We start from the raw sequence: 26008 nt of genomic DNA on the forward strand, positions 1-26008 counted from the left end.
AACATCAGATAAATGATCAACTACTGATTATGTACTTCTATAAGGGATTGTGTCTCATGGATAGGAATATGGTTGATATAACTAGTGGGGGGGGCGGGGGGGGCTCTAGTTAACAAGACATTTACTCAGGCCAGAGAACTTATTGAGATTATGACTTCAAATTATCAGTAGTATAGGACTAGATAGATTATTACTAAAGATGTTCATTTCTTTGCCAGTGTATTCCCGACCAGGATCCAGTATCAGCAGCCTACTCCTCAGTATTATCAGACTCATCAACAGGACAGATATAACTTATTTGCAGGATTCGGGTATGGGAACACACAACATGAGATTTTTGAGTGGTCCTAGTCTTACCAGCCTTACTTTCAGCACCATCAGCCTGAGCAGCATTATAAGGAGCAGTCACAATAATATTTGCAACATCAAGAAGCATAGTTCCAGCCAAGGACGTATTCATCAACACAGTTACAGTTGCTATCATATTAACCTACTGCATCAATTCCCAAGGAGATCGGTTGTAGAGTTTGTGATATTCCTGATCTTAATTCTGCTTCTCTACATGACTCTTCTAGTTTTTTACATTGTGATGTTGTAGTTGATTTAGATATTATTTTTGCTGATGATATTGTTGTTCCAGATAGTCTTGATGTTGCAGGTATAGGAGATAATGATGGAAGTGTAGGGGAAACCCAAGAATCGCTTCCTTTGACTATTCCACCACCAGCTGAGCCAGTTGAGCCTGTTATTTTACTTAGTGACGATGGAAGTGTAGGGGTAACTCAAGAATCACTTCCATTGATTATACCTGATCCAGAGCCAGATTCTTCACCTGACCAAGATAATGTTGCATTCATTATTTTAGACCCTCCTGGTACCTTTCAAGATGATAAGGTTGATATTTCTTCTGAATTTTTAAGAAATTCCATGGAGGTAATTTATTTTGATTGTATTGAATGTGACACATCTTTTGATTCATGCTCTGTTGAATTTGTTATTATTTCTAGTCTATCTGACACAGCATGCGTGCAGGAAATGCATCCTTTTCTTTTTAGTGCACAGGATTTCTTCAAACATTTCATTTGCAGTCATTCACGCAAGGATGCATTCTATCACTTGAAGAAAATCCTAACTCTCTATGCAATAATGAAGCTTATAGAATGAACACTCCATCTGAACCGTCTTCGACCACCGGAGGAGTTCGGATCCTCTGTCCCCAAATTTCTCTGTCCCCGTGTTTCCTTGTCGATCGGATGGATCAGATTACATCTCAAGGATGTCTTGCACATCACGAGAATACTGCACACATCTTAAAGATGTCATGATGCCTTGAGATGTAATCTGGTCCGTCCGATCGGTAGAGGACACGGGGACATAAAAATATAGAAAATCTCAACTTTTAATGATCCAACAATCAAATATATATATATATATATATATATATATATATATATATATATATATATATATATATATATAGCCACCGGAGATGACGAAGATGCAATCAAAAAAAAAATTATATATATATATATATATATATAATAAGAAATTTATCAATTTGAATTATATATATATATATAATAATACTAAATTTACCAATTTTAAATTCAAAAGTGATTTGTTAGTTGTACAAAATAAATATAATACATTGTAAAATTACGAGAAGTACTCCAGCGAGGGTGAATAATGCTATTAAAAACTATTTTTAAATTTTATTAGTTATTTAAAGAAATATAGTGAAAATTAAGGGATCATTTAATTTACCTATTTTTCATTTTTATTTTTTTAAAAAGAGTATGTTTTTTTTTAAAAAATAATATTTTATTTATATTTTTCACATCTGTTTTCTAAAAAAATAATATTTTTTGAAAAAATAAAGAATGTCTAAAAATTATTTTCTATTTTTGTATATTTTCTAAAAAATAAAAATGGAAACAAGGATAACCAAACACTCTCTAAGTATTTTTAAGTTTTTGAGAAATATAATTTCGAGTGGAAATTATTAATATGGTTTCTGAAAAAAAAAATGAGATAGAGAAATTTATGTAAGTAAAAAGGTTAAATATAATAAAAAAAGAAAACATTTGGAGTGAAAAAGTACCACGGACTAAATGTTTGATAAGTGATGGAAATTACGTAAGTTTGATTGAATGCTTAATAGTATTGAAGTAGAGAAAGGTCATGGAGAACTGATGTCTAACAATGATGGAAGTCATGATAAATTATGATTAACTAGATATTAGATAATAGTTGAAATTGTATAGGAGTGAACTCTAGACATTAGAAGTTTAACGAGTCAAAGTTTGACTTAAGATTGGACAAATAAAAGTCTTGGTCATGGTGTTACACCTATTGAAAGAGCTGATAGACCGCATAATACCTTCCTTCTGGAAGTTTGTCCATCTGTATCCTAAACGAAATCATCTTTTTTTTTTTGCTTCCATATTTTAATTTCACTAAAAAATGAAAAGTTATTTATATATTTTTTTCCTTCTTTTTTCGCTCAATGTTATAGCACACTTTCATAATTGCACCTTGAAAACATTAGATTCTTTCCTTTCTCAAATATATTACTAAAACAACATGAAACCCACAATTTTGGAGCAAAAAGAACTCTCACCAACCTATCAAAATAGCATTTCCATGTGCGAGGCCTAACGCCTCTATCGCTGCATCTTTAATTGTCTTCTTTTGTTTAAACTTTGATCGCAGCGAACTTCTGAATACCCTGGTTTATTTTAGTAGTTTAGGTCATCCCCATTTTGTAAGAATATTCTTATGTTTTTCAGTTTTATTGATGGTAGCTAGCTATTTAAATATTGTTTCAGTATTATAATAATTACTCAGTAGCTTCTATAATTATGCTAGAGGTATTTAATACTTTTCTATAACTATTTTTACTAAATCAATAAAAAATATTTTGAGTAATAATTTTTAGGATTCAAAATTTTAGGATTTATGATTTACTTATAGTTATTATAATTATTTTAAAATGATTTTGGTCGATTTAAAATAGTTTTAATAGAATTTTTTAAAATATGACTTTATAGAGTATTTTAATATATTAATGTTGAATTTAAGTTTAAAGTTTTAAAATTTATGATTTAAATTTAGCTATAACTATGTAATAGTGATAGTTTCTGCTTGCAGTTATTTAAGTAGATTCTATAACTATTTTAAAATGATTTTAATCAATTTAAAATAATTTTGATAAAGTTTAAATAATGTTGACTAAATTGAGAAATATTATTTTGATATAATATATTTTATGTATAATAATTTTGATTAAAATAAAATAATTAATTTTTTTATATTATAGTAGTTAGTAGTAATTACTATAATAATACTGAAAGTAAAAGTATTTTCGAAACAAGTAGGATGCCCTTTTTATTTTTATTTATGTTTTTTTAAAGAAATATTCATTTGACGATTTGATAAAAATCTGTGTCCTATAACCATCACTAGGGAAAAAAAGGAGGGAAGAAAAGGAGGGAAGAGAGACGTAAGCCTAGGAGGGACCATGATCCCCTCGAAGGCAGAGGAAGAGGAGGTACGGGGTTGGTGGGGCTGCTGCTCCAGGTGGTGGACGACGTGCTGAATGTGACAAGGATGTCGGAGGAGCTGGGGAAGACGACGGGGAAGGACTTGATGAAAGGGAAGACAACGTATCCCAAGTTGATGGGGTTGGATAAAGCACAATTGCTGGAGGAGCAGCGGGTGGCGAAGGCGGAGGAAGAACTGTAGGGGTTTGATCGGAACATAGCGTGACCACTATACCACCTCATTTGCACATCACCCATCGCTACAACTGAATTATTACTTAATTGGTCGATTAAATCCTTCAATTATAAAATTCTAAATATGATAATTTGTATTTTTTTTTTACTTGTAGTTAATAAAATCAATAAATTTGGGTTTTCATGGAGCGAGTCGTTGTAAAGCCGAGAGACACATCAATCCACCTCCTAAACCTAAAATCTCTCCCAAGGCGGAAGAAGAGTTTAGGCTGTGTGTCGCCAACGGACCGATCACGTTGCCCTGCGACGATGCCTTCATTGAGTAATCATCGCTAGAAGACAATTATGGATCCATCCCTATAGATGTGACAAAAGGTGAAATCGTTTGCCCCCAAAGCTCCCGTCATACCCGACCTTAGGTCATCACGAGAAAGGTAAATCACGATAGCCGAGAGGCTAAGTAGTGGTGGGATGAGTTGCACAAGGTCCGGAGATTTATGTCCCGACAGCCCTACGATTTGACTCCGCGACCTCATGTGACAAGTATGTCATCATTTAGCCCCTACGGGCTGGATCAGCAGGAAGGGTGCCTAACGCTTGCAACGGAGGTTCAGGGATCGAGGGTCGCCAGTTGCACACGGGCGTAAAAACTCGGTCTGCTGCGCTTTAAATTCCACTCGACCCCCAGTCACCCCTCCTGCCCAACTTAATCATGATTTATCCCCTCTGGATATCTATGAGGCCGGACCCAGAGGACTGCTAAGATGACGATTCCACTTTTTACAAAGTATGTCATCATTTATCATTTCGGATGAGGGTCTGAATCCACCCCGAGAGAGAGAGAGGGGGGCAAGGACCAACCACCTTTTCTGATTCCTTCTCTTCAACTAATTACTCCTATAAATATACCCAAAGGATGAGAGCAATCTCCGTGCACAGTCGTAGCACTCTCGTCTCTTTGCCGGGCATGGCCGAAGCTGCTAACAGTTCTCGAGCCCTGCTCATCCTTATGATCCTTGCCTTTGAGGCTTTAGCCATCGAGGGAATTAGAAGGCATGAGGCAGTAGTCATTGGAAGCGGACAGGAAGAAGTCATGGCTATGGCTGCAAATCGGCATGATAGGAGTTGGGCGATGGAGCGGATGGAGGATTTTCGTCAGACCACGCCGGGACACAGCCCTGGCACAGGCAATGCCCGCAACAGCAAGGAAGTGGAGAAGAACGTGTAGACGGAAGGACTAGAGCTTGGTCTGTTGATACTCTGGTTCTTGCTCGCATGCCTTTCTTTTCTTTTCAGCTTGTTGACGATCTGCAGTGTAGAAATTGTTATCAGTCTGATTAATGCTCAGTAATTCAACCATGCTGTAAAGCTTCATCAAAGAGATCACGGCATTTAACTTAAGGAAATCGACATTATGTCCTTCTACCGTAGAAGAAAAATGAAGTAAAAAAAAGAAAGAAAAAGGAATGACATCTATTGTCCTCTAAACAGAGTTACAGCTCCAGCTAAAGAATTCTCCCTCAAACTTAGCAGTGAGCGGAGATCGTGCTACAATTGCAGCGACTGAGTGGTTTAGGATCCATTTCCGCTGCCAACTCGATCCACAAGTTGTTCCGCTGACTCTTCATCCTTACTTTCGCGGCCACCGACCCAGTACTGCTTTACAGCCACCAATATCTTCTCAGGAAGCAGGGGTCCATCCTCGTGATCAACCAGCTTAGCATTCCATCTCATGCTACTGATTATCTTCTTCACCTTTAGGAGAACTTCAACATCATCGCGAAATATAACTGCACCCTCTGGCCGCAGAATGCGATCCATTTCAAGAAGGATGTCTTCAGCTTGGCATCTGCCGTCATTGTATAAACAACATAAGATACACTGAAAGAGTGACGATGCACAAATGAATTGAAATCAGACACTTAATGCTTTAATTGCAAGTAAGATTTTTCTTTTTTATTTTCTTAGACCGGCATTTAGTTATATATATATATATCGAATCAAATTCCAAATTCTTACTTGTTCTTGTACAGGCTGAAAACACCATTGGCGTGTATGAGATCGTAAGTCCTTGGGTAAGTTGAAAAAGCTTCACACCTAGTACCAAAAAGTAAAAGAAGTGAAAACAATGAAATACAAAATATGTATTGACAGCTATGAAATAAAGTAGAAATGCACTTTTGAAAAAGATAACTTAAAGAGCAACTAAGTAGCAACTTTACGTAAGCTACTAAGAATGATGTAACGTTATAATCACAATTTGGATGCATGACAAATAGTCGAGCAAGTTTTAGCAAAGGATTAGTTGCAATCAAAAGTACATATCATTTTAACTATACGACTCAAATAGAAATCCATTAGGGATGCATACCAGTCATGATATATGCCAATCAACCCACGTTCGTAAATCACACCTAAGGTGGATAGTTCAGCTAATGTGGGAACAACATTCATCACCCACAACTTTGGAGATTCAATTGTTGCTGCAAAACTACCCAATCTGGCATTCATATCCATTATGTTTCGGTACCTTCCAGTATCAAGTAACTTGTTAATTTTCTTATAAGCTTGAACATGCCCTTGCCACTGCTTGATATCTTCTTGAAAGGATTTCACTGAGATGCCGGGTACAGAACCACTAGCTATGCTTGGTGGAATAGCATTTAACCTCTCAGGGAATGGCTTTAGTTCTCCTCCTGCAACTTTTTCAACACTACTAACCTTAGGATATGGTGTTATGCAGGGCTCCATATTCTTGTACCTGATGAAATAGAAAAAATTCTCAATTATATATGAAGAATCAGCAAAATTTACGAGAACAATAAATAATTAGAAGAAACATAGAGGAGCATTCAAATTTTATTAACTTGCTGCAGCTGCTAGTCACAGAATAAAGAAAATAGTGGCTACAATATTAACATCATCTGCAGTTCACTACCAGTTCATTGGAGACCAACATCTAGATGTGTATGTACTAACTATTTGAGGACAGTAGATGAGTTTTTATGATTGCCTTTTAACATCTACTTTTTCAAGGTTTATCCTTGATTGGTGGCCAACAAAATCAACACAAAACAACATGACAGCATGTATGCACAGAAACAATGGTAAAACACACACAAATAGCAAGTTCAAGAGAATGGATTGCGCCCTCCCTAAGAAATTCATTTTGGGTTTCACATGTGATTGAGTTAATTATTATTGTTTTCTCAATAAAAAATGAATTGGCATGGCCTATTTGGCATTATGTATTTAGCTGAAGTTGACTTGTTCAGACTCCTTCAGATATGCAAATGTTAGGCTTCTTGAATGATTGTGACCATACAAACCGACCATACTTCATTAATCTTGAGCAATTGCAGTGGTGAGAGAAAGAACCATAACTTACCATACATCATTTGAATTCACTTCTTTGCATATATTCATACTGCTATCATCTTTCCTCCCTGGGCATGATTCAGCATTAATTCTTTTCCTCCAAATAGCGATTTCAGACTTCTCACTGACCTTCTCCCAGCAAAGAAGCCTTGCGATTTCCTCAATCTTCCTTTGTTCCTCCTCAAGATCTTCCTTCTTACGTTGCCATGCCTGATAGTTAGCTTTCCAGTTGATTGGGGGGCCTGAAAGCACCCAATAACCACCAGGCCTCAAAACCCGATCAACTTCCTTTAAGTAAATTCCATCTGAAGAGAGAACCATAAGAAAAGAATGGTAAGAACAGGATTCAGCAGTTATCAAATAGAGCTATTTGACAATAGTTAAAAAACTTGATAATTAAAAAGAAAATAGTTAGTTCGTTTCTCACCATTTTCGCCCCATGGAATTAAGCACCGTGAACAGTGAGCCATATCAAAGGCTCTGGATGGGTATGGAAGCTTAATTGATCCAAGAACTCCAATGACTGCAGGGACACCTCGTTCTAGGGCAAACTGTACCTGTGCCTCGTGAGAGTCCCTAGGAGCAAAAGACATAGCTAACACATTCTTTTTCAGTAGATAAGCACCCCAACTAGCAACCTGCAATAAAAATCAAGATGATATCAAATAAACTGATAGAAGGCTTCGAGATACATTCTTGCACAGAAACTGTTGATTCTAAATATAGCCAATGATGAGCTGAGACCATAAATTTGGAGAAAGAAGTTCCATACCCCACATCCTGTGTCCAATGCAGTCCTGACAATACCATTTTCAATTGGAATAACAGATGCGAGTTGCTCGATATATTTATCAGCTCCTTGAGGGAACTGTGTTCCTCCACCAGGAAATCTGAACACATTGCCCTCATACTGAACCCAATTCTGAACAGCCTTCTCAACTGTCAAGCTTTTGTATGGTACGTTGGCGTAGGGAACATAATCACGGCTCTTAGGCCATGGGAAAGGAGCAACATATCCCTTAGGTGCTGGTATAAGACAATGCAATTTCTCATCCTCTCTTGGGCAATGCCTCTCTCTGTATATCATGTTATCTCGAGGAAAGGTCATTGCTCGCTTCTGATCCTGGCACGGAGTGTAGTCAGTATAGCGGTCGTGGCATGCCTTAAATTTTTTGACTTGAGAATCTTTGAGATCATTCAGGTTTCCTGAGCCAGCATGGTGGGTCTCAAAATTCAGATTTGGTGCTATTGTGCATTCAGTTTGCTTAGTGACTTGGAGTGCGATACTATCGCCCCTTCCAAATCCACTTCTCTGCCATGCTCCCAATATATAGAAGAAGCAACAGAGGCCAACAATGATGATGAGGGACACTGATCTCCTTGTCCTCCCTTCACCAGAACTGGACTTTAAAGCCATGGAGTGTGCCTGAAAGATTTCTCAAATTTTAGAGTCGAACAGAATTCCATTTTTATATGCATCACTACTATCTTTTTTTATCCATTCTGTTACATGCGAGGATGACTAGTGCTGCTCACTTTAGCTACGGAAGGAACTGAAGATTGTAAGATCTAGCAATCAATGCGTACAAAGATGTCATCCAAACACTAACGGAACACTACGCAGAAGTAATAAGTGCAGCCTACTAACCAAAGACGGCGTTTCCTTAAACGGGCAAGAAAATGCATTCAAAATTGCTCCTTTTTATGAAATAAAATAAAATCCACAGAAGTTTCATTCCCAATCAATCCAAGAGCTAGCACAGAGAGAGGGATCCCAGCTAAAAACCTTACGAACAGATCAAATTCCAACAAATCCCACAAATCCGACGTCGAAGTAAAAGAGGATCAAAAGACAGACAGTCAAACGAAGAAGAAGAAAAATTTCGACGGCGTAGTTTGCAACGCCGACTTACCGATCAAGCAAGAAGCAGATCTAATCTTGGGGAGAGAAAGCGCGAGAGAGAGAGGGAGCTCCAACGGGTCGTGGTCGCCTCCGTTTCCTCAGCGATAAGCCCTCGAATCGATCGGAACCGACATAATCCTCTTTCTCACTCTTGTTGAGTCCGCGTGATTTCCCGTACAATAAATGGTTCCTCGCCAACCCTCTCCTCACAGAACGCACATGCAGTCGATCCTCTTCCGTTCATCAGCAATCCAACGGAAGATCGCATCCCTCCAAGCTACGATGTTCGCTGTTCTGTGGATGATCCCGTCGGAAAAGAATTGTTTTTTTTTTCATTATTATTTCCTTGCGCTTAGTAGGCCTGGAGAGCAAGTAGCACGTCGCCACGTCCTCAACTTCGACGGTTCCTGTTGGTGAGGAGCAGCGCATCTCGGACAAGTACATAAATGCCGGGTGGGAGAGGTATTGGCGAATGAGCTGTGTGCCACTGCGGGTATAATTGTTAGGGGGAAAAACATTGGACGCGTTTTTGGATTCGCGATTGGATATCGGATCCGAATGGATGGACCAAATCTATTGACTACCCATCACGTGGATCAGATTGTCTCTTTGACTCCGCCGTAATCCTCCTTATTCATCGGTGGCAATTTAATTTTAAAAGGCGACCGGTCCGTCCATTGACCATCAAATGAATCGAGAGCTGCGAATTAGCACATTGCTCTACGTTTAGTATTTCAGGATTATTTTTTCTTAGAGAAAATTAAGTCAGTATACGGTAGTGGGGAATCAATTCATGGATATATGACTAATCGTGGAAGGCGTGGTAGTTTGGAGTAAAGTTTTGTAAAATTTTCAAATTGTACATAACTTTTGCTTTATTTAAAATTATAAAATTGCCTCTACCATGATTGGACACTAGCTATCATCTTTTTTTTTTTTAATTTACTATGATTAGTTAAGTTGTAAGATATACGTACTAAGATATAAACATATAAAAATTTATAAATAACTTTGAGGGATGATATGTTGATATGTTGTACATCCATCTATGAGCATTGTGAGTACTTAGTTTTTTTTTTACTTCCAATAATTTAAATACTAAATCTAAATCTTAACCTTTAAATTTAAAAATAAAAATAAAAAAAATTAACATTAGATGTTCACATCATAATATTTTTAAATAACTATACGGATTGAATCATCGAATTTAAAAATCTCACTCGGTTTTTTATGAACTTCAATTTTTTTTAAAAAAAAATTAGTTAACTTGATTAATCCGATTAATTCGGTTTGGATTGAAATTTGGTTTTAAATTTTTTTATTTAATTAAATTAAATAGACTGCATAAATTGTATTTTTAGACCTAATCAAATTTTTAGTTTAAAACTTAATTTTTATTAAATCGAATTGAATTTTTAAATAATAATTTTAAAAAATATTTAATTCAATTTTTATGGAATTAATTAATATTTTATTAATTTATTTAGTTTTTATTAAAAATTTGATCGATTTAATAAGTTAAAAAAAAATAATTTGGTTTGAATTTGATTCGATTTTAACCTAATAATCATATTTTTTTACATGATTGGGCAGTAAACCCTAACTGGATGACTCTTACTACCCATTTCACTCTGCTGCAATTTTCTCTCTAGGTTTTAGGAGTGGTAATCCGAGGCGGCGGCGGCGGAAGCGTAGGATTTCCGCAATGAAGCAGGTAGTGGGGATCGTCGTATCCAACAAGATGCAGAAGTCGGTGGTGGTGGCTGTGGATCGGTTGTTTCATCACAAGCTCTATAATCGCTATGTGAAGCGCACCAGCAAATTCATGGCGCACGACGAGAAAAATGAGTGCTCCATCGGTGACCGAGTTAGACCTTCATCTCTCTATTTTTTGCTTTCTTTTTTTCCGTTAGGGCTTGTTTGCACGGGATCTAGGATTTTTCTTTTTTTTTTTTTCCGTTAGACCTTCGATCGTTTAATAAATTGGTGTTAAAGAAAGATTACGACTATGGTTGAGGTTGCAGTGTCTTTAAGGTTGTTCTCCTTGGAAATGAATAATAGCATTCCCAACTCTTCCTTTTGTACAGGACACAACTTGGAAGTATCTAAAAGATTGCTCATTTCTTTTAAATGTGTCGATGGAGTGAAGATCACAAAGGAAGTGCCTTTGCCATTTTTTTTTTTATCATTGAACTTAGAGAATTTCCTATAATAAGGAAGATTCTGGGTAGGCCAACAACTTTGAAATCACTTAGATACTATTACAGAGAGTATTACCTGTTCCTCGGGGCTTTATACCCAAACCCATTCCATACCAGTTGTTCCGGCCAAATACCGTGGATGATCAAGCCATGAGCTAGCATGTGTGCTCTTTGGAGGTCGTCGGTGAGGGAGACGAAGGAACCTGAGATGCACTCTAAAGAGGGTTAGAATGGCGCTGGGGATGGATCCCGGTAGGCCACTCTAACACTCAAGTAAGGGTTTGTTTAAGGTGTTATGCTGAAGGAAGAAAATGGAGAAGGATAGAACCTAGTGGAGTCGAAGAATGGGAAAGATTCCTTTGTCTTTACCGTCTTTAGAGTTTATATACTTGTCAAAAGAGCATCACCATATTAGATGCCTTCATCATTCTCATATGGGCTAGTGAAGGAACCAGATTCATAATCGTTAGCCGCTTCTCCATTTACCAAGTGTCACGTGTTTGAAGGAGAGCATCTAGGAGACCAGATATGAGTACTTCATAACCGCCTCTCCATTCATTTGATGCCATGTGTTCTGGAATATTCACAGAGAGACAGTCTTGTCGATGAGGCGGTTGTAGGCCAATATAGGGTGTGGGGAGCTTGTGTTCGGGAGGATGCTGGTGATTGAGGGTGAGACTGAAAAGATGTCAGGGTTGATGCCAAGATAGGGAGCATGTCGAGATATCAGGCTAGGACCTTGACAGAATTAGCTACTAAGACTGAGGCCCGGAGGATGTCGATGACTGAGGCCGAGACAGGGAAGATATCAAGATGACTGAGGCATGAAGGATGTCGGAGGCCGAGACAAAGAGCAATGTCGGTGACTAAGACCGAGATATGGAAAGACATGGAGGCTGTCGGTGACTGAGGTCGAGACAGAGAGCAATGTCGGTGGCTGAGGCTAAGGGAAAATGTCTTGATCTAAGACTGAGGTCCGGAGGATGTCGGTGGTTAAGACTGAGATATGGATGATGCTAGGATCGGAAACTGAGGTGTGGATGGTGTTGACGATTGAGGATGAGAGATGGATGGTGTTGAGATTTGAGACTGAAGCGTGGAGGATGTTGACGACTGAGGCCGAGACATAGATGATGTCGCGATCTGAGAATAATGTGTGGAGGGTGTCAGCGACTAAGGTCGAGACATGGATGATGTCGGGATCTGAGACTGAGGCGTGGAGAATGTCAGCGAGGTTGAGACATGGATGATGTCAGGATTTGAGACTGAGGCGTGGAGAGTGTCGATTTCAGGCTGATTCTACTTGGATGAGTACATTGAGTAGGTTCGATTAACTCGAATCTCATTTGGGTTGGGCCCGATTCTTTTTTGGTTATGTTTGACCCACCTTAATTTTGACTGACAGATCAACACGACTTCTGACCACATGTGGCACGTGGAAGCAACAGAATTCTGCCACATCATCAGTCATGAGTTTTATTTGTTTTTCCAAACTAGTCCCGGACTCATTTGAACAGGTTGGTAGTTACTAGTGCCTTCCTTCTAATAGACATATCTATCATCCTTGGAATGTTTTGCAATTATTTTCAATTTATGTGTATAAGATGTTTCCAGATTATCAAAGCCAGATTGGCAGACACTTGACGTTGAAGGGGATCGGCACAAATTTTGAGATGATGAGATCTCTACATTTTCATTGGTGCTTCAATTCTAGATTATGCTAGATTAGTCTACAAATGATCTGCAGTTAATAAGAAATATAAGTGATGCTTCCATTTGAACGAATAACTTATTGATGGTACTTGTAGAGACTAGTTGCATTATCATTAATACGAACAACAAAAGTACATCGCAGACACAACTACCTTAACTATTTTACTTGGATTCCACTTTTGAAGTGCTTAATTTGTGACAGAATGTTCCTTGGTCATTTCGAGAGAAAATGACTTCTTGTTTAATAAACTGGGAATGAAATGGCACGAACCATATGATGACCATCTTGGAAATGATTGCCTTAAGTTTTGTATTTGAATAATTTTCTTCTCTGATGTCGATTTAAGCTTTTGCTCCCAGGTAAGGCTGGATCCTTCAAGGCCATTGAGCAAAAGAAAGAACTGGATTGTCGCCGAGATATTGCGGAAGGCAAGAGTCTATGTTAAACCATCTCCTGCTGCTCAAGCTTTTGGTGAATCAGCTGTTGGTTCGAGTGCACCCCAGAGCTTGCCTTCTGCATGAGCTTCCTGAGCTAGGACAAATGAATTGTATGTTCTCATGAAGGCCCCTGCTTTCGACTTGCCAAAATATTTTCCTTCGACAGTGCAATTCTAAGTGAGTGTGACAAGAATATGCTTCATTTCTTTTCATCTTGTTGTCTATTGTCCAGTCTTGTTCTTTACATTAACAATTAAGATGAATTAGAAGGACGTGCCATATACATTGATAATTCTTTTGAATAATGCTTGACTTTTGATCTATTTGGTTTTCAATAGCTAAATCTGACTGATGTACAGCAACAATATGGTGGTGATTCCTGCTTGACCGCATTTAATATTATCTTGTGATTCTGGATAGAAACTTTAGGGAAATAAATTGAATAATTATTTATTAATGTGGTTTATGGAATTAAAATAGATATTTTATTTGCATTCTTATAGTCGATAAGCATAATGATAAAGTGCAACCAAGCATGGGAGGGGCAAATAAGTTGACTATGAATAAAGATTGAGTCAAGTCTAAGCACAATGATACAGTGAAATCAAGTATGAGAGGGGCAAATAAGTTGGCCATGAATAAAGATTGAGTCGAGTCTAAGCACAATTATAAAGTGAAACCTAGTATGGGAGGGGTAAATAAGTTGACCACGAATAATGATTGAGTCTAAGCACATGATAAAGTGAAACCGAGCATGGGAGGGACAAATAAGTTGACTATGAATAAAGATCTTGTTGATTCTCTCTGGCATAAGCAAGTTAGTTTTGAAGTGTTTATTGAATACAACAAAATAAAACCAAGTATTCAGTTAAAATCGGTTTGAACCAAATTAATCAAAGTTGAACAAACTAGTTTAAACCGGTTGAATTTTTTAATAAAAAATAAATAAATAAAAATATCGATTAATTTGATGAAATTTAAATTAATTTAAATTTTTTAATTAAGACTAAGAATTTATCATAAATAATAATAATAATAATAATAATAATAATAATGCTTAAATAGAATTCATCATAACTCAATTTTTTTAATTCTTTTTTTTTTTTTTCTATTTTGATTTATTTGATTTGGCCGAATCCAACATTTTAAAACTGAATTCAAACTAAATAAATTATTAATTTTAAATAAAACAAATTCTAAAATAATTGAATTAAAATTTTAAATTTAGTCGGGTTTTGGTTGAATTGAACTTTTACTCACCCTTTGTTATATAGTAATATTTGAATTTTATTTTATAAGTATTCGGATTGATTAAGACATGCTATCATATCTATTTTATAAGAATCTCAACCGTACTAGAACCAATAAACTGAAAATAATGACACAAAACCTGACCGAAAATTGCACAGGTTGGAGTAATGATTCCTATTACTCAAAGGTTCGAAGTAATTTGTTTTTGGTACAGACATTTAGCAAATTATGACGGCACTCTTTCTCACGCATTTGGCTGGTAACAAATAGCAAAGCTTGTCGATTTCCCTTGGAGCAAGATCAACCCATCCAGACACAAACAGCTGTTTTCTTGCTGCTACTCACAGCTATGAGAGAGACTAGCAAAGAGCTATCAATCCCTCTTGCGATGCATTCATAACAACCAAACAAACAACAAAGTCTCTAGCCATTAATGAGAGAATGTCTATTTTGAGGTAGCCATCCTACCATTATCATTTTGTCTTCGTTTTCCATCAGAAGCTGCTTGTTGCCTTGCCGGTGAGCCTTTTACTAGTTGGCTAGATGGTGGTGTAGTTGATATCTTCCTTGATGGAGATGGCATGTGGGCGCGAGGTGTCCTGGATTGACATCATGAATATGTAAGAAATATCTACTCGAAAGCATGTAATAAAAGGGTTTGTATAAGGAAGACTTGCAGAATTCCAACAAGGGATGCCTGATGATTTTATATTCTCAGGGTTTAGTCTGGGTATTCATGGACCACTAGTCTATGAATTGTTTCTATGAATCTAATTACCTCAACTCAGAGCCTTTAGTTGAACCTGACTGAGGCCGCTTGATTCTCAATCCGCCGTTGACTGCATTACTGGCTTTTCCATTGCTAGATTGCGACTGCAATATCATTTCTTGCTCTGAAGAATCACTAGTTGCAAAATCTAATTCATCATAATCATCAGTTGTGACAGAATTAGGCCGGCTTGTATGCCTATCTCTGAACACTCTCACATCAGGAATATATCCCTGGTCAAGTGAATCAGGACCATGAACATTATCTCTAACCCAGTCCCTCAGTGGATCCTCATCATTGGCTACATCAATGTCTGCCCTCTCCATCGATGCTGAACAGCTCTGCACAAGAAATGTTACGGGACAATGCAGAACTGAAGTGAAACACGTTTCTAAATTGTAAAATTCAATTAGCATTTCCATGTAAAGTTGAATGATTGGAAATCATGTGGAAATATGCTACTTAGTTTTATATCAGGATGAATGAACAAAGAAAATGTACCTCAATATTCCCCAAATCCTCCATTGTCTGAATCTGGTTTCGACATCCAGGAGATGTCGGGCTAGATTTCATCCTGTAAATGTCAGGGCTGGACATTGTACTTCCAAGGGTCTCTTCCTCTTTCTTAGCTAATGCCACTTGAAGACTAGCTACCTAAATTGGTGAGAAACAAAGGGCATTGGATGAGATTTTCTCAGACAATTAGAAAAAATTAACCAAACTTCCCAAGTAACAGGATAAAAACCTGCTGTCTGAGTTCTCTCAGTTCCCCGTTGTCCTTGTTCGTCTTTGCTGCACCAAGCTCAATTGTTGCAACTCGCTCTGCGAACTTGAGAGTGCTTAAAGTCTCACTCAGTGCATCAATCTCAGGGCTTATGTGTATAAACATCAATGTCTTAGCTTGTCCCCCTTGACAAAATGAAACAAAAATATTGAAGCGCATACTGATCCTCATGCTTGAAACACACATATACTTAGTTCTTACCAAGAGAGTCCTGTAGGAGTTGTGTAAGTTTGCTATTCCTGTAAGGAACATGTGAATTCTTTTGAGCGAGGGCATATATTACATCTCCTAGAGCTGCTAAAGATTTATTTATGTGTTGTGCTTCTTTGAGCCTATCTCCTATAACCTCCGATTTATTAACCCTTTCACTGCCTGCCAAATCAACAAGATGAAGGCATCCTCTATGAACAGATCCAGATGCCAACTCTCTTCCATGAACATGAATCGTTAGGCAACTGCAAATTAGGATTTATGAGTTAAATGCAACAACAGTCATAAAATAACTATTCTTTGAAAAAGGATCTACAATCAACCATTCGCAAAAGCAACAAGACCTGTGAGAGCGACTGCTACGCTCATTCATGGAAGTTGAACAAACAGCACGATTCTTCTGACCAAGGTTCATTAGTTCAATTACTTCTTCAGTTGATGTGACAGGAACCAAGTTTGCATCAGGCACAGCCATCCCATTCTGAGAACTATTACGAATGTCCAATGTTTTAAAAGTAAAGGTACTCAAAAATTGTTAAAAAAGACAATTATAGTGAGATAACCACTAAGTAATCCAACAAATTAATTTAATTTAAATACAGAACATAGATACTATTAGCAGAATAATCATATTGATTATCAATGAAAGGAGTCGCAAGTGGAAGGATATTTTTTATGAGGACCATCATTAAGGAGATCCCTGACTTGCTCATTGTATATCTCAATCATCTGAACAGAAATTTCATAACAAATTGTATCCTTTCTTTGTCCTGAGATCTGAAACAAGTCATTTAGTGCCCTATAATTTACTCCATAGTCCTCCTCCGTGAGTTCTTTGGGTCCACTCTACATAGAAATTGCATCATTAAATAAGAATGTGTTTGTGAATGAACAATTTGAGCAAGACGACAAACAAAATATAGATGTCACAGTTGTTACCATGGTATAAGTTTTTCCAGCTCCAGTTTGTCCATATGCAAAGATGCAGACATTATAACCATCAAGAATTGATCGAATCAAAGGTTTTGTGTCACAAAAAACCTCCTCTGCATTGATTAAAAAAAGTTAATTTTGTTTCTACAGTTGAAAAATATACAATATCTAATATGAAGTTTTGACAACCTTGAGTAACAGATGGGCCAAAAACTCTGTTGAAGCTAAACAATTTATGACCTTCTTTTCCATATTTCGTTGGGGTGCTAATTGTAATGCTTCCATCATCAAGATGATCAACAGTGGTCAAATTATTACTAGGTTTTCCAGGTAAGAAAGGCCTCACACGGCAATACACCCTAATGTTTCCTATTAGAGGACATATTGAATTAGTAAAAGCAAGAAAACAATTAGCTTAGAATGTTATGATAGGATTACCTTTAAGATCCTGTACATGATTATACAACTTCCTGTTTTCTTCAAGAACCTTCTGATACCCGGAAGCTGCATGAGTTAGGATTTGCATATGCTTTCCTAAAATGACATGAACAAGGGTGTTTTGAGCACATCAACTAGTTCCTGATATATAAGTAGCCCAGCTGTTTTTTTTTTATTATCATACCTAGATTGTTAAATTCCTCTGAGTATTGTGTCTTTAGAAACTCTACACTCTCTCTGGTTGCTAGGAGTGCATACTTCAGTTCCTATTGAGGACATGAAACAACATCATGAAGAATACAATATCATATCCAATTTGTTTTTCACAAAGCATAAGAACATACATCAATTTCTCTTTTTTGCTTCTCAATTAGTAAACACTGCTTCAGAAGTTTTTCTTTTGCTTGTTCTTGACCCCTCAAGCTCATGGTAAAATCTTCAGCTCTTGGACACGTGTAAGAACTTTCTGATTCTGGCATCTAAAACACAGTAAAGAACAAGGCATTATTATTTGCAAAGAGAGTAGTTTTGGTAAAAGTTTAATCTAGGTTGGCTTATTTCTTATTTGCAATTTGATCATTTTACTAGTTTGTTTTAATTGAGATCTATAAAAGAGGAGTGATTTTTATTATTTATCATCTTTCTAGAAATTAAATTTCTCTCGTTTAATCTTTGTGTGAGATCATCTCTTCTCGTCTCCATGTGAGCTAATTATACCTCATGTCGTGTCAAATTTTTTTCCAGTTCGTTGTGTGAGTTTGGGCTGGCTCAATTTGTGTGTTGTATCAAGTTTCTATTAGAACAACTTTGTGCAACATCAAAAACTTAAAACTTCAGATGAATATTCCACTTGCAAGGAAATTGTTCTTTCAAAACTAATTTTAAATAACTACATTTTGTCTATTAATGAGCTAGTTTTATATGACCTGACCGCCATAAATTTTTTTATTTCTTTGAACGACAATTTGAATGGCTGTTATATGCATTGCATCAACTCAGACCATTTAGCTCCACTGTTGTATAAGGACCATACATATGTCACCTTATTGTCAAAGCAAGTGTTCTGAATCTCTGATGAATTGCTTGCTTCGTAGAGGGAACCAGTTTCATCAGTCATGTTCACCTATGAAGTTTTCCAGTATCAACGTATCATTGGATCAAGGAAAATTTCTGACAAAATAAAATATGGTACCTTATTCTCACAGGGAGTGGACTGAATCTCTGTCAAATTGTTTGATTCGTGGAGGGATGCAGTTTCATCAATTACTTTCAACTATGAAGTTTTCCAGTGTCCATTTATCAATGCTTTAAAGAACAAATTTCAACAAGATTAAATATGGTACCTTATTCACACAGCATGTTGGCTGAATCTCCATTGAATTGCTTGCTCCATAAAACAAACTGGTTTCATTTATCTCTTTCAATGTTTTATCCATCTATCAAGTTTTGTCATATCAATTTATGTCATCTAAGAGGATCTATAGTAACATAAAATAATATGGTACTCCAGTACCGCTGCATAAAAAGGAAGAAATTCATGCTAGGTGCATACGGAAAATATGATTGATTCGAGGATAATACTTTGCAGTTAAAAGTATCAAGTTATCATGTAAAAAAGTATGATTGATTAATAGAACTACAGATAATAGTCTGAAGTGCAGAGTATTATGTAAAAAAAGAATGGAAGTGGTTGTGTTTAGATAATGAAGCAGCATATAAATATAACCAAGACAAGATGTAAGATGGCCTACCATCTCCTGTTTCCTTGCAATATGATGCTCAAAATCTTGCATTACTTTTGTTAACATTGATTCAACTACCTGAAAGGACCACTGAAAACTTTACTATCTGTTTCGTGCAGATAATTGTAAATACAAATTGATAATATTTTTGCCTAAACTCATAACCAGCTTTTATATACCAAAGGGATTTCTTCAGGCTTTTTATCTGATATAAGGGTGCGTACAAGCATGCTCAGAGAGGGTGATATCTGTTAATCATACAAATTATTTGAGCTAACATAGGATTACTGGATCCTTCAATGTATTACATTCAGCTTACCAACCATTTCAGAAGATTCTACTGAAAAATCAATGCTGAAGTTCTGCTCCAATGACCCACCATCCTGAATTGGTTGACTTCTAGAGAGAGAATACATGAAAGGTTCTGAGTTTCTCCTCACAAAGTGTTTTCCAGTGCTTGAATGTTTCACAATTCCACCAGACTTGGAGGAACCTTTCCTCCGTGCTTGTTTCTCACCATATGATTTTAGAGCCAGAATAGAATTAACAACCCTAGACCCTTTACCACCCTGTACGAAAAACATAAGAATAAAAAATATTAGGGATAGACCCCATTCAAGATAAGTTCTAGGAGATAAAGCATTTTTTTTTTATTAACCAGGAATAAGTGATAATTTTTGTTAGCATGTTCTGCTAAATATGACAAGTCAGGGAGCATTGGAATAAGGGAAATACAATCGATGCAGTTGTCGAAGAAAACACAGCTAGTTTGCATCTATCTAAAAACTGTTGAATAACAGACTTCCTAGTGTAGCTTTAATACACTGGAGCAAGAACTAGGAAACTTTAGCAAAACAAGAAAGACATGCCTGCTGTAGATCAGATGCCTCAAATGTGGGGAGAGCCAATTCTTCTAGGGCATCAAGGAAGTTCCTCAAATTCTCGAAGTACTGAAATGCTGATAGAGCAGGCCCATCAGGAATGGAAGCTGAATCCGCAGGAGCTTCAATCACCTTAATGAAAAAGAATAATTAGATTCCAACTTCAGTGATGCGAGAGAAAAAAAAATTCTACCAAAATCATTGAACAAGTGCATAACCTTGGACACTGCTCCAGGCTGAACCTTGTTGAGCACGTTGCAGAGAACAATTCCATTCCTTAGTCCTAGCCTGAATTCCTCCTCAGTAGGCTCTTCTGGAAAATCCCTCGCACCAGCAACCCCAACTATTCCCCTAAGCCATGCAGCTGCCTCATACCTTCTCATTGCTGCCACGGCAAGGCAAGTATAACCGGATACATTTTGTGCATGATTAAATAGACGTAACGCTTTATTTAACGAACTAGAATTCAAATCGTGATTTGTGAGAGTATTCTCTATAGTAAATGTACTGACTCATGAGTTTGTGGTATAACACATTAAGAGTAATTGCCCTTGTGGAGGGTGTAAGCCAACAAAAAAGCATTGCATTTCTTCATTCAAATCAGGCGCTTTCAAACAACGGAACTTGAAAAACAAGGATGTTATTGAAGAAAATGCAAGGGACGTAGATGAACACATAAGAGGGGGAAAACATATGTTTGGCTCCCTCATTGTTCTGTCACATTGGTAGAAAATCAAGGTCTCGCGAGCACAATTATTGGTCGATTCTTACGTAGAAAATGTAAAAAGTGTGTCAAAATACATTTCGCGATTACTAAAGAAATCAAATCACCTGCTTGCTCCTCCTTCCTCGACGCCAAGTCGATGTCGCACATCCTCGATTCGTGCTGCTTTAGCACGTCCTCCACCACCGACAACGAAATGGACCCTTCAAACGCCATGTTCAGCACAAAGCAACACTTCCGATTCCCAATTCCGATTGGTTTGCAGCCGATTTCAGACAGGAATTCATCCAACGCAATAAATAAATAAACAACAAAAAAAGGTTGGATTTTGAGGCAGGGCAAGGGGAAAGAGATGGTGCAGCTGCGTCTCGCCCGCCTCAAAGTGGTGAGGGGGGCGAGGAAGGAGAAGAGAAGAGAGAGAAGGGGAGGAGAGAAAAGAAAGAGAAAGAAGAGAGCTTTGCGCCCCTTCTCTCCTTCCCTCGCTCTCTCTTTCTTCTGTGTTTCTTCACGGCCGCAGGTTTGAAATAAACCAAACGGACTCATTCGGTATTAATAGTAGGGCAAAAATGAAAAGGACATTTTTTTTTATTTTTTGGTTCAAATCATCCCATTTGAATTTTTTTTAACAAAAGAGGACTACAATTATTCCTACTGTACTATTCTTATTATTATCTTTTTTATATTTTTCATTTAAATCTTAAATATGAAGTAGTTACGAATTCATATCTACTACAATATGATTTTTTAATTAAAACTATCTAGAGTCTAAAAAGACTTTAAATGATATTTTTTTAGCTAAAATCTCAGGTTCTAATTCATAATTATTTGTAAATCTCCAAAAGAATTTCGATTTGATATATTATGTGTTACGTGATTAGACTTGAATTAAAAATTATGATCTTTCAAAGTTTAGGATTTAACATTCATGTTGTAACAGTTATGAAACAGTAGACAGTAGCTGTTATAAGTACTGTGTAGCAACTACAGTTTTATAGCTGTTACAATTGAGCTACCACATATCTTTAGTAGCTACGGTTTCATAATTAGTACAACTGAGCGATCACATAGTTGTAGGAGCTACGATTTCATAGCTTGTACAACGTGAATGTTAAACTCTAAATTTTGATAAACCATAACTTTTGACTCAAGTTGAATAACGTGATGCACAATATATCAAAATCGAAGTTTTTTCAAATATCTACGAAGGTGGAACCCATAATGACCTGATTTCAAATTCAAAAAATATTATTTAAGTCTTTTCGAAGGTTTCGAATCATTTTAATCTTAATTTTTTTCTACATAACAGTTATGAAATCATAACTACAACAATTGTATAACAGTTCAGTTATAACAGTTATAAAATCATAACTGCTATAATTATATAGTAGTTATGGAATTGTAACTCCTACAACGCACCATAGATTCATTATTTAGGTGGAAAATATAAGAAAGATAGTAATAAAATAATAAAGTGGAAAGTAATTGAGTCATTTTACAAGGTAGTGGGGGTGCCTTTTTGATTTAAAGCGAGGCAAACAGTGACATTTTGATTTTTACCCTTAATAGTTTGGGATGGCAAACGGTGGCTCCATCTATTTTTTTTTTACTTATCATATTATGTTATAGACTAAATAATAGCTAAATAAAAGAAATTTATTTGAATTTAGAAAATAACTTATAAATTATATAATAGAAGTAGCTCATATATACAATTCACACACACGCCATATATAATTCTAAAGTTTCTAAGTATTTAATATTTTAGTTATTTAATATTATTCTTTTTTCATATGCGATACCAAACAAACTATAATTCCCTTTCCATTTATCAAGCTTCGGCCATATGGTTGCTAGCAAGGCTTCCTTAGCGCTTGACCTCTAGTGCACCCTTACAAAGTGCTCAATTTTTTGATGCAGGAGATAATCATAGAAAAGTCATAACTTTTTACCTAGGTGATTTATGCATCATACAATATATCAACTTAAAACTCACTCAAAGATCTACAATAAAACAACTTATAATCAACCGTCAAATTGATTAAGTTGCACCACCAAATGATCGTACATATACACAATAAGTACGGACGGATTGACGGGAACACTGAGGGCGAACGTATTCATCTTTTTACCACCAATATACACAACAAGTACTAGATACGCACATAACAGTACTAACATCTGATCGATGGTATTTCTTTCTTAAGAGTAAATTCCTAGACATCAACACCTAGTGGACTCCCCATTAATGTAGTCAAGAATGGCAATCACAGCGATGACAAATGCTTGGTCATGGCCCGGCTGCACCACCACACTGTAGAACTCCTTGCTTGCAATCTTCTCCTCTCCTTTCACCTATAAATTATTACAAAGGTTAATTAATTATAGTACATGACTGTGGTTGATACTACGTTTAATTACCTCTGCCACAACGTTGCCTCTTCTGTCCATGATTGTGCAAGCCCTGTCAGTAAAAGATCCAAGCACCTCAAAGTCCCATGAGCTTCTCCCGTTCTCTTTGGCTTCCAAAAATATTTTCACACTCCCATTCATTACAAGCCAAGATTTGGCCTCGTGTAGGGTAAAGACCAACTTGCTTGTCATCTCAAAATCCATAAGGAAGCCTCTCCATTGTTCGTTGAAGCTAACTGCTTGCAGAACACCTCCTTGCTATAGATATCTATATCAGAGTACTGTTATATATATATAGATAAATGAAAATGCCTATTGCCTACCTTTTTACTAATGAAAAGTATGGAATTTCCATTACCATCCTTCACCATGCACTCTCCGTTAACACCGAGCACGCAGCAACCATCCACTGCAAAAGCTACGACTTGACTGGTATCCATGGCCACAAAACCACCCCCATTGATGTTGCGAGGCCTCTTCCTTATCATTAATGTCGTCTGCGAGAGTGAACAATATGCCTTACTTACCACTGGGAACTTAGTTGCCAATCCACCAGCCATGGCTTGGTTTTTATGATTTGATCAGCTAAACTCATACATACATGAACATTATATATATAAAAACAAGAAGTGGAGAAATTAACTTGGCTATTGAATTTCTTTGGTGTAGGGGCACTGGCGAGTTAGTTGGCCTAATTAATTAACTTGTGGCAGTCAAACTGGTGGTGGTTGTGATTGATTTCTCCACTCAACTTTGGATTATTCTAAGAAATTGCTTCAGCTACGTAAGCATCTTGGAATCAGTTGCTTTAATTTCTTTCAACGTGATGAGTAGTAGTAGTAGAAGTAGTTTTCGTATGTGTTTAATTTGCTCCATTTAGCTAGGGCGGAATAAACTTGCAAATGGATCAACTTTTTCTCCATTTGGCTTTGATTAGAGAGTGAATTAATCTGTTGTGTGCAAACTTCCCACTAAGCATTGGTTTGTCATTATCTTCTTTCTTTTGGATGACTTAATTCCTTTTAATTACTGACCAGATATTTGTATATATATATTCAGGTTGAATGCAAAGCTCAAGCATGCATCAATCATATTAAATGATCAGTTTGGAGGAAGAGGGAAAATTTTCCATATTAAAGAATCATAAACTAGTGTACATAAGAATTCAGATGGATAAGAACATGAAACACCGAGAAGAAAATCTGTGGCGATCCTTAACAGTTGTCGTCTTTTAGATAGTGTAAACAAGCATCTAATCCTCTCTTTCAAATGCTATTTGACTAAGCATTCGACCAGCTTCAAATAGAGAGAAAACAAACGATTTATCTTGTACTAGTGACTATATCTTACATATATGTTTACTTAGCTTGCTCTATCGTTAAACTGAAATAATAATACCATTTAAATCTTTTATCATTAAAATCTTTAAATTATATACAAGGTATAGCGAACTTATAGATAAAAATAAATTTATTAACAAGTATACAAAGTATATTTATAGTAATTATTTTTGCAATATAATTATAGTGGAATTGATGATGAGTTAATTGCGTCCAATCTAATGTTATATCATACCATTAAAAGCAACGAAACAACAAGCTTGATGGCATACTTTTGATAAATATGATTAAATTAAACATATTTATTCTTTCTCAAATCTCAAATGCCGCTCAATTTCTTTGTGTATCTTGTAAAAAAGTCAGGGCCGGACCTTCTATAAGGCCCGTGAGGCAGCCGCCTCAGGGCCCAACTGCTGAAGGGGCCCATTTTTTTATTAAAAAAATTATACTTATCAAAATATAACCCTACATATCCATATGAAGTGTACCGCCGCTGTTGCTCAAGGCGTTAAAGGATCGCTAAAATTATCGCTCTATCTTCCTTTATCTCTTTCGCTAGAAGAAAGTCACGTTGATCTCTTGATTCTCTTTAACAATCAACGTTTTGTTGATCTCTTCCTCTCTTAAAGGAACATAATCCTTTAAAAAAGGTAAGTAGGTCACTTTCTTTCTATTTTTTTATGTCACGCAACTGTTGTTTCTTTTTTTTTTTTTCTGTCTCTCACATTTCTTGTCATTAATCTTATGAATTCTTATTTAATTCAGTAACCTTTCATCTCTTGTTAAAGATAACGCTATTGAAATGTTAATGCGGCTTGATATTAAATATGCCAATGATAGTTGAACTTAAAGGAAAACTATATTAATTAACATCCAATTTCTCTGATTTTTATTATTTTTGACTTTTTTGTTGAATGTTTTTGGTGTTCAAGCCCTTAATGAACATTTCGTTTAAGCCAGCAATAGTTTTAAGTAGATAAAAATATGATATGATTTAGCATGATGATATTTACATGTATTATGATTTATTAGTGAATTTTTCCTGCATTTAGATGTTGAAATTATTTTAATCTATGAACTATCGGTGCAGATTAATATTTAGGCTTCTAGCAAATATGCCTCCTATAAGAAAACAATTGTCTGGAGCAGAAAAAAGG

At 36.4% G+C, this 26008-nt stretch overlaps 4 protein-coding genes across 4 annotated transcripts; 1 reads left to right on the plus strand and 3 right to left on the minus strand.

The window, feature by feature from the left end:
• Positions 1-5107: 5107 nt before the first annotated feature.
• Positions 5108-9187, minus strand: LOC121967130 (probable methyltransferase PMT2). The gene is made up of 7 exons (XM_042517171.1): positions 9029-9187; positions 7888-8541; positions 7543-7753; positions 7126-7420; positions 6109-6498; positions 5757-5834; positions 5108-5586 (listed from the first exon to the last, which is right to left on the minus strand). Exons 2-7 carry the CDS (start codon positions 8530-8532, stop codon positions 5310-5312), a joined length of 1896 nt encoding a protein of 631 aa, XP_042373105.1. The 5' UTR covers positions 8533-8541; positions 9029-9187; the 3' UTR covers positions 5108-5309.
• Positions 9188-10605: 1418 nt separating this feature from the next.
• On the plus strand, positions 10606-13664 carry LOC121967132 (30S ribosomal protein S17-like). The gene is made up of 2 exons (XM_042517173.1): positions 10606-10885; positions 13293-13664. The coding sequence occupies exons 1-2, from the start codon at positions 10724-10726 to the stop codon at positions 13452-13454; spliced, it is 324 nt and encodes a 107-aa protein (XP_042373107.1). The 5' UTR covers positions 10606-10723; the 3' UTR covers positions 13455-13664.
• Positions 13665-14780: 1116 nt separating this feature from the next.
• On the minus strand, positions 14781-21617 carry LOC121967131 (kinesin-like protein KIN-14Q). The gene is made up of 21 exons (XM_042517172.1): positions 21210-21617; positions 20597-20763; positions 20367-20510; positions 19821-20066; positions 19677-19745; positions 19507-19575; positions 19099-19191; positions 18948-19028; positions 18798-18878; positions 18100-18234; positions 17940-18021; positions 17756-17851; positions 17507-17686; positions 17324-17430; positions 17055-17230; positions 16729-16890; positions 16376-16629; positions 16136-16299; positions 15892-16044; positions 15400-15731; positions 14781-15220 (listed from the first exon to the last, which is right to left on the minus strand). Exons 1-21 carry the CDS (start codon positions 21316-21318, stop codon positions 15067-15069), a joined length of 3054 nt encoding a protein of 1017 aa, XP_042373106.1. The 5' UTR covers positions 21319-21617; the 3' UTR covers positions 14781-15066.
• Positions 21618-23095: 1478 nt separating this feature from the next.
• Positions 23096-24092, minus strand: LOC121968455 (protein LURP-one-related 6-like). The gene is made up of 3 exons (XM_042518822.1): positions 23835-24092; positions 23521-23769; positions 23096-23454 (listed from the first exon to the last, which is right to left on the minus strand). Exons 1-3 carry the CDS (start codon positions 24069-24071, stop codon positions 23323-23325), a joined length of 618 nt encoding a protein of 205 aa, XP_042374756.1. The 5' UTR covers positions 24072-24092; the 3' UTR covers positions 23096-23322.
• Positions 24093-26008: the final 1916 nt, after the last annotated feature.

The sequence above is a fragment of the Zingiber officinale genome, chromosome 3B, assembly GCF_018446385.1.
Source record: "Zingiber officinale cultivar Zhangliang chromosome 3B, Zo_v1.1, whole genome shotgun sequence".
Taxonomy (NCBI): domain Eukaryota; kingdom Viridiplantae; phylum Streptophyta; class Magnoliopsida; order Zingiberales; family Zingiberaceae; genus Zingiber; species Zingiber officinale.